Genomic DNA, 12,795 nt, shown 5'->3' on the forward strand with positions numbered 1-12,795 from the left:
TGGCCTGTCAGGGGAGGAGAGAGAGGGAGCTAGTAAAATATGCCCGTTTTTCAACCATGATGCTAAACATACCAGCTTGTTAATGCTGCCAGAGTCTAATTAGAGATATGTGTAGCTTTTTCACAATACCAGCAGGAGTGAGCCCTTTGGGGTCCCATCACACTATTTTATTAAAAAAAAATTGATTCCAGACAATTGCCTTCTATTCAAAGAAGAATAGGCAAGCATATTATATATAAATAACATACTTTGATACTGTAACAGAGATAATACTTTAATTGTGGCTTTGTTTTGTGAGCTGCTCTGGGTTTATTTTAAAATGAAAAGTGGGATATAAAATACTGAAATAATAACTGTATTGTAGTATACCTCTTGGCACAAGACATGGTGCAGAAGCGCTTTGACCGCAGGAACTTGTTTGCATATCCCATTTTCCCACAAAACTCGCACTTAAGGAGATCAGTTTCCATCTCATCTAGTCCCTCTAAATGAAAGAGCAAAGAGCAACAAAAACAGAGTCAATCTGAGCCGCTTATTATGACAACATTTTAAAAAGTTCTCATCTATTAAGGGGAACAAAGAGAAGATACTTCAGATTCTGTGCCAAGAAAAGCTGAATATGGCAACCTGTATAAATCAAGTAAATTAAGCAACATTTACATCTCTATACACTAATTGTACATCATTTATTGAATAAGCTACCTTAAATCTGTGTCAAGCATCTAGCATTTTGTCTAGACCAGTGTTGTCTGCTCTGGCAGGCAAGGTCAGAGGCAGAGTCTCTCTCTACCTGAAATCCTTTAACTGCAGAACCTAGGACCACTGAACTCTGGCCCCTCCCAAAGAGGTACCCAAGCTTTACTGTACATTATATATTTCTATGGAGACAGACTACTCAATAGCCCAGTATTGCCTACTCTGACAGGCTGTAGAGTTCCAATGGCTCAGGCAGATGACCTACTTCCTGAGCATCTTTTAACTGTTGGGGATAGAGTCTGGGAAGTTCTGCATGCCCAGCATGTACTCTACCACTGAGCCATGGCCTCTCCCCTAGCTCTGGTCATGGGGAGGGGCAAATAGCTACACTAAGTATGGAAACTCAGCTCCCTCTCCTCCTGCTTCTGAGATTTCACTGGGAATTTTCAAGCCTACCTTCCAAAATTTGAGTGTAATAGATTATTTGAGTGTAATGGATTTACTTTTTAAACAGGGGGTGGTGGTGAAAGATAGATAAGCTTTGCTAGAGCAAACCAAAGATAATCCAGTCCAATATTCTGTGTCTCAGTCTAACCTACCTCACAGATAGGCATGAAACTAAAATGCCAATGGAATTTCTTGGAGGAAAGGTGAGATACCTAGATTTTTAATTCACCCGATGGTGAGTTGCAAAAGAGAAAATATGAGACTAGTCCCAGTAAAACAATGGTGCTGGAAATTTAGAGACAATGGAAAATTTCAATAACTAGCAAGTGATCAATTCCCTTTGAAGTACATGGGACTGACAAAGGTTAGGCACTATGAGGTCTAACCTTTCCCAGACAGTGAGAAATGTGTTCTGGGGAAGGTTAGTAATGGGGAAAATAGTGCAACAGAAAGAGGTGCTGAGAAAGATCTTCCAAGCAACTTTCTTGCTATTAGCAATCCCAATGGAAGATTCTTCCCGTCTCCACAAACTCTTAGGAATAGAATCCGTAAACCACAGCTGTATAGGAAGCAATATATTTTACCTACTCACAACTTCCTGTGTTTATCATATGAAAATCTGTACATTTGTTTTGTACCATGCAAGAAAATAGTTCCACATGGAAGGATAGGAGCAAGAAGTTAAATCAAATGATGTTAAATGTGGAAACTCGATTATTGGTGGGTGGGACTACACATGCTCGGACAAGGCAACAGCTGGAGCAGCAAGCTCCGTTTTAAATGGTTTTAATTGTTTTTATTATCTAGATTTTTATAGTTGTTCCTATTCATCGGATAGATCACTTGATGAGAGTTTTGCTTTTTGCTTTCTGGATCTGCCTTTTCTTTCTATGACCTCCTAAGGCAGTGTGGTTTTTATTTCCATCAATGTTGCAGATTAGTGGAAGTTTCAGCATTTTATCATTATTATCATCTTCCACATCCAAGAATTGGAAATAAAAAGCGCTTGAGAAACAGTACAGATGATCCACAGAAGGAAGCAAAAACATCCAAACAAGCAAAAATGGAGAAATACTTGAATTATCAGGAATTCTGGATTTCTTTTGAAACCTCTAACATGTTAGTTCCTCTGGCAAATATTGCACCAGGGAAAACTGTTTCTGATTCTAACCCCAAATTAGACACTGCTGTTGAGAAAACTGAAGTACTAAACAATAATGCTGAGACTGGGATATCTTTGCCCACAGAGAATAATTCTTTGAATACTACTCAAGCTCAGGTAGCTACTTTAAACTAGTACACGAGGCCTGTCATAGGAGGCTTTCTAGAGGCTTTGATTAAAAATGGAGATTCATCGTCTATCTTGAGGGACTCTTTAGATCCTTCTGAAATTGAAACTGAAATTGGAACTGGTGGTTTATGACAAAATTAGATCTGATCCCTCAGATTCAGATGCCTCTTTCTGCCTCTTGACAGCTCAAACAGTGATAATGATCTGTCAAGAAGGTAACAGAGATTTCTAACTGGAACTGTGGAAACTCTGAAATTGAAGTGTGCACTTTCTTACCAGTTAAGCACATATTTTTGGATACAGATAAAGCAAAAAAGTGTGCTTGCCCAGTGAACCCTAAAAACCTAGCTCCTAAATATAAATATAAATAAATACTGGTCCAAGCAGTATATGTACTCAAGGGGCAGGATAAAAATATTTTAAACTAGTAAGTGAGGCCTGTTGTAGACCAGACAAAGTCTTTTTGCGTGGATTACACTTCTAGAAAAGTGTATTTCTAGGAATTAAATATATGTATTAGAATGTTTTATGAATGTTCCTGCAAAAAGGAACAGTTTGAAATTTGTGGGATTTCACTGCCAAATATTGTCCATTTTATTGTATAATGGCCATATATGGTAAATTTGGATCAGAGTCAATTTGAATCTGAGAGAGATCTGCTTTTCTTGGGGATTAGGTTACTTTGGAATTATTGACCTCATTATTGAGTGTTAAAAATCTGTTGAGAACAATAACAGTTAAAATATGATGATTAATTCAGATTTTCTGTTTAAAATGTATTTAAATTTGTCCCCAAGTATATTCTGGTGTAGTGTTTTTAGCTAATTTCAGCAGCAGGATTGTATATGCTGAATTTGGTATCTGTAGGACATCAGGAAGAAAAAAAATTTTTTTTTCAGTGAGCATATTCTGGTGTAAAAAGTAGTACATTCAACTAATTTCAGTGGCAGAACTGTGTATGCAAATTTTGGTATCTGTAGATCATTGAGAAGTACGACGTTTTCCCAAACAAATGTCAAAATATATAATAAATAGATGGCTGAATAGATAGGTACAAATGTTTTCAGAATTTCAACCATTATAAATACTAACAAATCTAAGTAGCAAAGCAAGAAACCTAGTTTCATATCAATCAGATCTGTTCATTTGAAATAATAGTATTCAAATATATATCTGAATCATAACAGCAACTTGTAGATATATAGATAAGAGATACAATACATCTTAAAAGCACCATCCAGCCAAAATTAAGCACTGTCAAGTCCCAATGAAATGGAAATTTAACTTTAAATGACAGATTTAAACATGTCTTTAAATTTCCCATTAAAATGAATGGGACTTCAAAGTACTTACTTTTGGCTGGACTAGGTCCCCTATCATGTACACTATGACATATGAATTTTAATGTATGCAAATTAGCTGCAACCCTACAGCTTCCTCTATATTTCTGATATGATTCTTTGTGCAGAGAAATCTGCCAACTGCTGTATTTGAATTATGAATTATCTGGCTGACACCTCAACACATACTATTTGTAGCAATTGGTCATCAAACTACCATCAGCTGTTGGAAAAGTTTAAACCAATGTTAAGCAATAATGCAAACTAGCTGGACCGGGTGCAGAGCATCTGCGCCTCTAGTTTGGCCCAGCCATTTTCTCCTGCTCGCCGCTGCCGTTTTCTTGCTGCCCACCGGCACCTAACTTCCCACCCATCCTCCCACCTGCCAGCCGCCTCCAACCGGCCTGCCACCACCTCCTCCAGTCAGCCAGCCTCCTCCTCCCACTGACGCAGCTTCACCCACTGGTGCAGCTCCACTGGCCGGCCACCTCCTCTCACCGGCCAGCCACCTCCTCCTGCCGACACGGCTTTGCCCGCCAGCATAGCTTCACTGGCCGGCCGCCACCTCCCGCCATCACGGCTCCACTGGCCGGCCGTCTCCTCCTGCTGGCGTGGCTCCGCCAGCCATCATGACTGTTTTCTTCCCCTGTCCCTGTCGCTTATCCCCCGGCAGCTGCTCACAAACTCTTGCGAGAGCTGCCACGCATGGGATTAGTGATGGGTACGTTTAAGAGAATTGATAGATAGATAGACAGACAGACAGTTAGATAGATAATTCTGTGTAAACTGCCCTGAGCCATTTTTGGAAGGGCGGTATAGAAATCGAATTAATAATAATAATAATAATAATAATAGATAGATAGATAGATAGATAGATAGATAGATAGATAGATAGATAGATAGATGCTTAGACATCACAGAAAAACAATTTGCTGGAAGTTCACTGAGAACAACAGGTATTATAATGGAAAGTACCACAAGTACAACACATAACATATTAGTGTGCATTAAAGCTCACATGAAAGGTAATTGTTAGCAAGCCCTCCAAAGTACTGATAAAGACTGAAATCCAAAACTGTGTGCTCCCTGCATCCCCCACTCCCCTTTCATCCTCCACTTGAGTGTGAGGGAGGAATCCTAGTTAATTAAACCATAACTTTGCATACTGTTCAAACCCAGAAGGCTCGAGGTTAACTGTGGTTTACAAATAAATATATAAAAATAGGATCTGATCCTGGTTTCCTATCCTAGTTTGGAGACCACAACCATGGCATATCCCCTGGGTTTGGATAATATGCACAACTGTGGTCTAACTAACCAAAGTTCTTACACTGCAGTTCTGTGCTGAGGAGAGGAAAGCTTCTTCCAAATGGCAATAAAAAGCTCTGGAATCATGCTTTCCCAAGCACAATTTTAATCTGTTTCCATACAGTTCAGCAGGCTTTTGTAATCTTAGGCAGTGCAAGTCCATGCTTAATGCGATTTTCTTGGCACCACCTGCTGGCTAGCTCTTGCTTTCCAAGAAGAACCACTAGCCACCAGAAAAGTAGAAAGCAGTTTTTCATGGAAAACTTGAGCTGGCCAGCAGGTGGTACTGAGAAAATCCTGCTAGAACCTTGCTGTGCATATGGACAAAGCATGAATTCGCACCGCCTAAGACTATGCATGTCTGCTGAAATGTGTGGAAAGAGAGTAAAATTGTGCTTGGGAAAGCACTGTTTCAACACTTCTTACTGCCATCTGTAAGAGCCTGAACAAAGAGGAGTGAGGAGGTTGTGGACTCAGTGCTTCATCATGTTCACAATCCAACAAACCATAGTTTATTGGTTTGTCTGAATGGTTATATATATATATATATAATTTTTCCCAGTGTCTTACAAAACAAAAAAGAAAAACGCCCAACCCAGATGTTGTATTTCTTTTGCCATTGCAAGTTTAAAGGTCATATAATATGAGGACTACTCGTCCCTTATGAGAAGACCAAATTAATTTCAAGTTAAATAAAGTACAAGAGGTAACTAAAAGCCTACGCTGGAAATAAAGAAATATAGATTTTGACTTTCCACCCCAACACTCATGCCTATAGAATAAATTCTGGGGTTCAAAAGTTTGCAACTCTTTAAATACCAAATTACTGGACAAAAGAGATCACTTAAACTATTTGGTATCTGCTCCAAAAACAAACAAAAACTCAGAGGAGTTTAATAATAGCACATGAAACTTGAAAATAAAAGAGGAATCTTCCTCTTCTATGCTTTCCATTAGGGGTGTGCACGGAACCGCAGAGGCACTGGGGTGGGGGGTTGCTTTAAGGGTGAGAAAGCGTTTACTTACTCCTCCCGCGCTTTCCAACCGCGGCGGCCGTATTTCTTTTAGCTATGGGGTGGCCGTATTTCTTCCCTGCCGCCCCTTCCCTGAACGGAGCTGCTGCTGCTCCAAAAGGCTTTAAGACGCCTTTGGCTGCCGTCCCTTCCCCGAACGGAGGTGCAAAGCCAGCTACGTTTGGCTGCCGCACCTTCCCCGAACGGAGCTGCTGCTGCTGCAAAAGGCTTTAAGAAGCCTTTTCCCTGCCGCCCCTTCCCCGAACGTAGCTGCAAAGCCAGCTATGTTCGGGGAGCGGGCGGCAGGGAAGAAATACGGCCGCCGCGGTTGGAAAGCGCGGGAGGGGTAAGTAAACGCTCCCCCACCCTTAAAGCAAACCCCCCACCCAATCTATCCGAACCCGAACCACTCATGTCCGGACCGGTCTGGAGGCCTTTAGAATGGCCTCCGAACCGGTCTGGGCACATCACTACTTTCCATCTCATCTAGGATTCCAGTCATAAACAATCAGAAGCATGGCAATAGCCACTGTAGACAGTCAACACAATTCAAGACTGTCAGGTTGATGAAATGGGCAAGGCCTTATTTCTGATTCTCATCAGACAGTAACAAATTGAATGGAATCTAGCTTGCAGCCCAGAAACCACAATTATTTTATGCAAGAAATGGACCATTTTTTAATACACTGTTACCCTGATTGAGCAAGGGAGAGCCACACGTAAACCTGATGGAGAGGTACATCCCCATCTAGTTGCCTCAGACTTCAATGCATGCATCTAATGTGGATAGGGAAGTACATTGGGGCTATTATGTTTCTTTAAAGCAGTGCTTCCCAAACTCTGATGGGTAGTGTACCCTTCTTCTTCTCCCCGCCACCATTTTTTATTTTAATAAGAAAATACATAAACATGAATAGTAAAACTAATACATAATGACACGCATTAACCATCCTTCCAGATAAGTTAATAATTAGGAGAATGACTAAAATTATCTTGATTTGTGAACAGAATAAAATCTGACCAAATCATGAAAAAAATCATTAGAATTAGCTTGATCTGCTCAAAAATGATTTTTTCAAATATGGCAATATGCCACATAGACTGGTACCAAGATGTCAAAGACATGGTTTTATGCTTCCAGTATTGTGCAATGGATAATCTAGCTGCAGTTAACATAAAAACTATTAAGATCCTTAGATGAAAATGCCAAATTAGCTCCTGAAAAAACATTTAATAGAGCCAACTCTAGTCTCATATCTAATCTCTGTTGTGTAATTTTACCCATTTCTAAAAATACCTCTGTCCAAAAGCAGAAAATACCAGGTCAAGACCACCATAAATGGAAGTATGTTCCCCTGTTTCCACAGCCATTCCAGCATAGTGGGGACAAACTCTTATTAATGTGGGATAATCTAGAAGGGGTCAAATACCACCTGTGAAAAAGCTTAACAAAGTTCTCTCTAATTCGGGAAGAGGTAGAAAATACTGGCTTCCATTTCAGTATTCCATTCTATTGTGAGTCGCTAATAGTTTGTTGTAGGTCATTTTCCCAGGCCAGCTTAAGGCCAATTAATGGATCAGATGTTTGAATTATTAGAATCCCGTACAATCTAGAAATAAATCCCTTGGAATCTTCTGAAGCCTTTAATATTAATTCCTCAAACAGTCAAATTCCTATTAGCCTGCTTAACTATATCAGGATGTAAAATAAAGGACTGAAACTGAAGAAAATTTAACCAAGAGTAATGGTTATTGGTAGTGTATCCTTCTGAGATCTCTGCCAATTGCACGTTCCCAACCCCCCCAGCCCCCACAAAAGTCTTGATGCAATCACAATTTTTGTTTTACTTACATTTTGAGTAAGAGCCACTGATCACCTCCCAGGGACTGAAATTTTCTACACCAATGTGCAAATATGCCTAATTAGTAACAGTGGCTGACATTTTTCACAGCCCCATGAAGGCAGAGAGCAAGAGCTCTGTCTTCAGAAGGAACCAGCAAATTAGCTGTGCTCAAGGCTTGTCCTGCAGCACAATATGCAGGGAGGGGGATAAGGAATCCTCCCCACCAAAGCCCTTTTTGTTGTCACGAATATGTCCCTGAGGGCTGCACCTCAGATTTTAGAACATCTCTCTATATATATTTCTCCTGGGTGTGCCAGGGAAAATATGGCCTGGCAGCCCAGCTGATTGGCTGGGCTGTGGAAGTGCCTGATTGGTGGCTGGCACACCCAGAAGGAGGAGAATTGGCTGGCTGCGAGCCAGGGCCACTGGCGGGCCGGCCTGGCAATGGGTGGTGGCTGCGGGCCCGGCCTGGTTGCGGTGAAGCGGTGGTGGTCCCGGCTGAGGCAGTGAGGCGGCGGCCAGCGGGCTGGCCCCAATACCAGGGCAGAAGGTGGGGGCGGGGGGAGAGGTGGCTGGCCTGTGGCCGGCTGCAAAGACTGGCAAGCGATGGCAGCGGGCACGACAGGCCATGGAGGCGTGGTGGGCCCGCCGGCGGGACAGGCCGTGGAGGCGGCTCTCGGCCAGGCGGAGCCTGTGGGAGACTGGGGTGGGAGGGAACCGGGCAGCAGGAGTTTCCTGTTCGCCGCCTGGGAGGAGAGGCGGTGGCGGCCCGGTAAGTAGAACTTTTTTAAATGCAGGGGGACGGGGGAGGGCAAGAGAGGGGGGAGGGCAAGAGGGAGTGGGTCAGGGGGGATGGCAAGGGGGAGTGGGTAAGGGGGAGGGAAAGAGGGAGTGGGGCAGGGGGAGGGCAAGAGGGAGTGGGGCAGGAGAGAGGAGCAGGGGGAGGGAGGAGGGCAGGAGGGAGGAGGGCAGGAGAGAGGCGCACGGGGAGGGAGGAGGGCAGGAGAGAGGAGCAGGGGGCAGGGCAAGAGGGAGTGGGGCAGGAGAGAGGAGCAAGGGGAGGGAGGAGGGCAGGAGAGAGGAGCAGGAGGAGGGCAGGAGAGAGGAGCAGGAGGAGGGCAGGAGCGACTGGGGCAGAAGGGTGAGAGAGAGGGGTGGGAGGGGGAGGGAGGGCAAGAGAGAGTGGGGTGGGAGGGAGGGGAAGAGAGGCAAGAGTGTGGGGCAGAAGGGAGGGAGGGAGAGTGGGGCAGGAGAGAGAAGGGAACAGCCAGCTCCAAAGAGCGCACAGATGCTCTGTGCGGGTTGGCTAGTATTTATTTGATTTATATGCTATCTTTCAATGGAAATTCACAGAACACTTCACAAAAATAATGAAACACAATCATAATTAAAACATAAAAGCAACAATAAACATGTTTTAAAAACAGCTAAGTAAAAGTAGCAATAAAAGGATGTTAAAATCTCATCAGATGTTAAAAGGCCTGGAAAAATAAAAAAGTATTTACCTGGCACTGAAAAAGATATTAATGTAAGTGCCAGGACGGTCTCCCAGGGAAGAGAGTCCCACCATTATTAAGAATTCTCTCTTTCCCCTTGCCATCCACCTTACCTTGGTTGGTGGGGGCAACTGGAGAAGAGGCTCTGATGATAACTGCAGCTCATATTCAGAGCACCAAGGGGGGAAAGTGAAACAGTTGCTGAGGCATATATATTAAATAAGATGCACAAACCTTCAGTAATTATGTCCTCCACCTCTGAGTCTGAGGAGTTGTCTGCATGTTTTGCATTGTTCGGTAGCTCTGGCTCAACACACACAACACCCATCACCTGGCCCTCCACCAGAAGTCTTTTTTTTGCAGGCTGCTCAACCAGAAGAGATGAACAACTTACCTGTTATAACAGTAAGATAATACTGAGATATCAGAAAACAACACATGTTGCTTACTATCAGCCTTGCCGACTACAAGGTCTGGACTTGCATTCATTAGTTTATTTACTGCTATGAAGTACACACAGACACAGGACAGGCACAAGCACCAATTTCAAAGAAATGCACCAATTGCAGCATTTTGTAGCCTCCAGTGAATATCAGACCCATGATAAGGAGGATAAACAGTAAGATGAGATGAGGATGGTAGAATGAGAAAGGAGCATTGGTCACTTACCGTGAAGGCTTCTTCTTGCTGCTGGAGTTGGGACATCTCAGTTGGGACATCTCATCTCCTTCCTGCACCCTCCAGAGGCAGGACAAATCAATTAGCAAAGCCTTTAAAAACCAGGGAAGTATAGGCCCTCCCAGTTCTATCTAGGCAAGCAAGCTTCTAGAAAAGGTAAAGAGACAATGAATAGAGAATATATTGTGAACCGCCTAGAGCCTTTGGAGTCAGGCAGTATATAAAATAAAATAAAATAAAATAAAATAAAATAAAATAAAATAAAGGGGAAAACAAAAGGCATGCAGCATACCAGTAGCTGTGGATGCCCAATGGGTGGGTTGAGACATCCTCAACTCCAGCAGCAAGAAAAAGTTTTCACTGTGAGTGACCAATGCTCCTTTCTCAGCGTCTGGGTGAGAACATCTCACGTGGGACATGCCACAGCTAAGAGATCTTGGGAGGAGGCGTCCTCGGCTACTGGGGCAGAAGAACTTGCTGCAGTACACGTCTGCCAAAGGTGGCTTGTGAGGACTGTATGAGGTCCAGCTGGTCAACGTGGATGGAGAGGATCACGTTGCTGCTCTATATATTTTGACCCGTGATGTGAGAATGCAGCCTAGGTAGCTGCCAAACATGTTGAGTGAGTTGTCAGTTTAAGCGAAGTAGGGAGATGCTGGACTTCACATGCTAAGGGAATGCACACCTTTATCCATCAGGCTATCGTAGTGGTTGATACTTGTTGTCCCATGGTCCTGATAGGAACAATATGAACAGTGCCTTGGTGGACCTGAAGGAGGCCGTCCTAGACAAGTAGGTTTTGAGGCAGCAGCATACATCCTTTTTCCATTGGGGTGCCATTCCTTTTTCTTGGGATGCGAAGGACTGGGACAGATGGAAGGGGACGACGACATCCTGAGACTGGTGAAAAACCAGTGGTACTTTGGGTAGTACCTTTGGGTCAGGTATGAGCCTGACAAGTCTGAAGAAACACTCAACATTTGGGGGTTTGAGGACAATGCCATGACCTCAGGGACCCTCCTGGCCAAGGTAATGGCTATGGGGAAGACCAACCTCAGGGACAGGATACGGAGAAGGATTGTGCATATAGGCTTAAATGGGGGTGCATGGAGCACCCTGAAAACCTTGTGCATGTCCCAGGAGGGAAATCTGTGTAAACTGGATGGAATGATATCATTGCTCCTCTTAGGAATCATTTAAGATGTGGATGGGATTGTACACCCTTCCTGTGGCTGGAGATAGCAGGTTGGCCAGAGCAGCAGCATGAAGTTGGATGGTTTTTGCTTTATCCAAGCCATCTTGTAAGAATAGTAAGAGGTCTGTGATGCCATACTATTCAACTATTAACTTGCTGTTGTTGACACCAGTGGGGGAAGACTCTGGTATAGTCTGTATAGTCTCTGGTATAGTCTGTTGGTGGAAGCCCTCCTGGATGTGAGGATGGTGTCCAAGACTTTCGGAGCATAGTCATGATGTTTCAAGATGTTGCATTTAGTCACCAGGCAGCAACCACTCTGGGCCACGGTGGAGCACTGGTCCTTGGCTGAGTAGATCTGTGGTCAATGGAAGGAACCATGGGCCGGCAGTGGTGAGGTGTAGAATTACTGGGAACCACGGCTGTCATGGACAGTAAGGGGCCACTAAGATGACCTGTGCTTTGAGGAGACATATGTGGCAGAGAAGACGGCTGAGTACTGGAATTAGAGGCAAGGCATCTAGCAGTTCCCTGGGCCAGGTGCTGAGAGTGCATCCACTGCTTCCGCTTGGTGGCACAATAAGTGGGAGAAGAAGTGTGGTGGTTGTTTGTTGCTAGGAGATATGAATAGATCCCCCTGGGGGCAGCCTAGGGCCTGGTTGATCAGTTGGAAGACTTGTGGGCTTAGGCTCCATTCTGCTGGATGTAGGTCTTGTCGGCTCAGCCAGTCTGTCTGGGTGTTCAGGGATCCACTGACGTGGTGGGTCATCAGAGACACTATATTTCTCTCCGCCCATTTGAGTAGGAGGGTTGCTTCTTCATGTAGTGACCTGGATTGTGTCCCTCCCTGATGGTTCACGTGTGCTTTTGTTGTGATGTTGTCAGTTCGAATCAGTGCATGACAGTGTAGAATCATGTGCTACAAGGCTTGTAGCACCAATCAGATGGTTCTCAGTTCCAGCCAACTGGTGTTGTGTTGGGCCTCCTGTGACATCCACTTGCCCTGTGTTGAGTGGTTGAGGCATTGTGTTCCCTGTCCTGACAGGCTGGCATAGGTTGTGATGATGATCTGGGAGGGATCCAAGAATGGTCAGCCTTGGGAGAAATGAGTAGGTTGAAGCCACCAGTGAAAGGAAGTTCTGACTGAGTATGGGAACTGTACCTTGATTAGCTGGCACTGCGCAATTTCCACTTCATGTGGCAACAGGAACCACTATAACTAGTGGAGATGGAAGTGCACCCAAGGCACCACTTCTAGGGAAGGCACCATAAGACCAAGAAGCTGTGCCAAGGTGAGAAGTGGTACCGCTTTGACTGCTAGGATGTGATGAATGAGGGCTTGTATCTTGATGATTCTGTCTTATGGTAAGAACGAGTGATCTCTGATCATGTCTATGAGAACTCCCAGGTGCTGTATTTGGGTGGATGATGTTAAGTGGCTTTTTGCGGTGTTGATCAGAAAACCATGTGATCCTAGTGTGCGTAAA

At 44.1% G+C, this 12,795-nt stretch overlaps 1 protein-coding gene across 10 annotated transcripts in view; it reads right to left on the minus strand.

Annotated features, from left to right (window-relative positions):
* PHC3 (polyhomeotic homolog 3) overlaps positions 1-12,795 on the minus strand; it is a 112,004-nt gene that overhangs the window by 13,836 nt on the left and 85,373 nt on the right. For 9 of the 10 annotated variants that reach the window (XM_053311268.1, XM_053311271.1, XM_053311267.1 and 6 more), the window contains 2 exons: positions 9,670-9,829; positions 370-484 (listed from right to left, as the gene is read on the minus strand). In XM_053311268.1, the coding sequence (XP_053167243.1) occupies positions 370-484; positions 9,670-9,829 (275 nt within the window). The remainder of the gene's footprint in view (positions 1-369; positions 485-9,669; positions 9,830-12,795) is intronic. The other variant, XM_053311272.1, reaches the window with a different exon arrangement.

Source organism: Hemicordylus capensis, chromosome 3, assembly GCF_027244095.1.
Source record: "Hemicordylus capensis ecotype Gifberg chromosome 3, rHemCap1.1.pri, whole genome shotgun sequence".
Lineage (NCBI taxonomy): Eukaryota > Metazoa > Chordata > Lepidosauria > Squamata > Cordylidae > Hemicordylus > Hemicordylus capensis.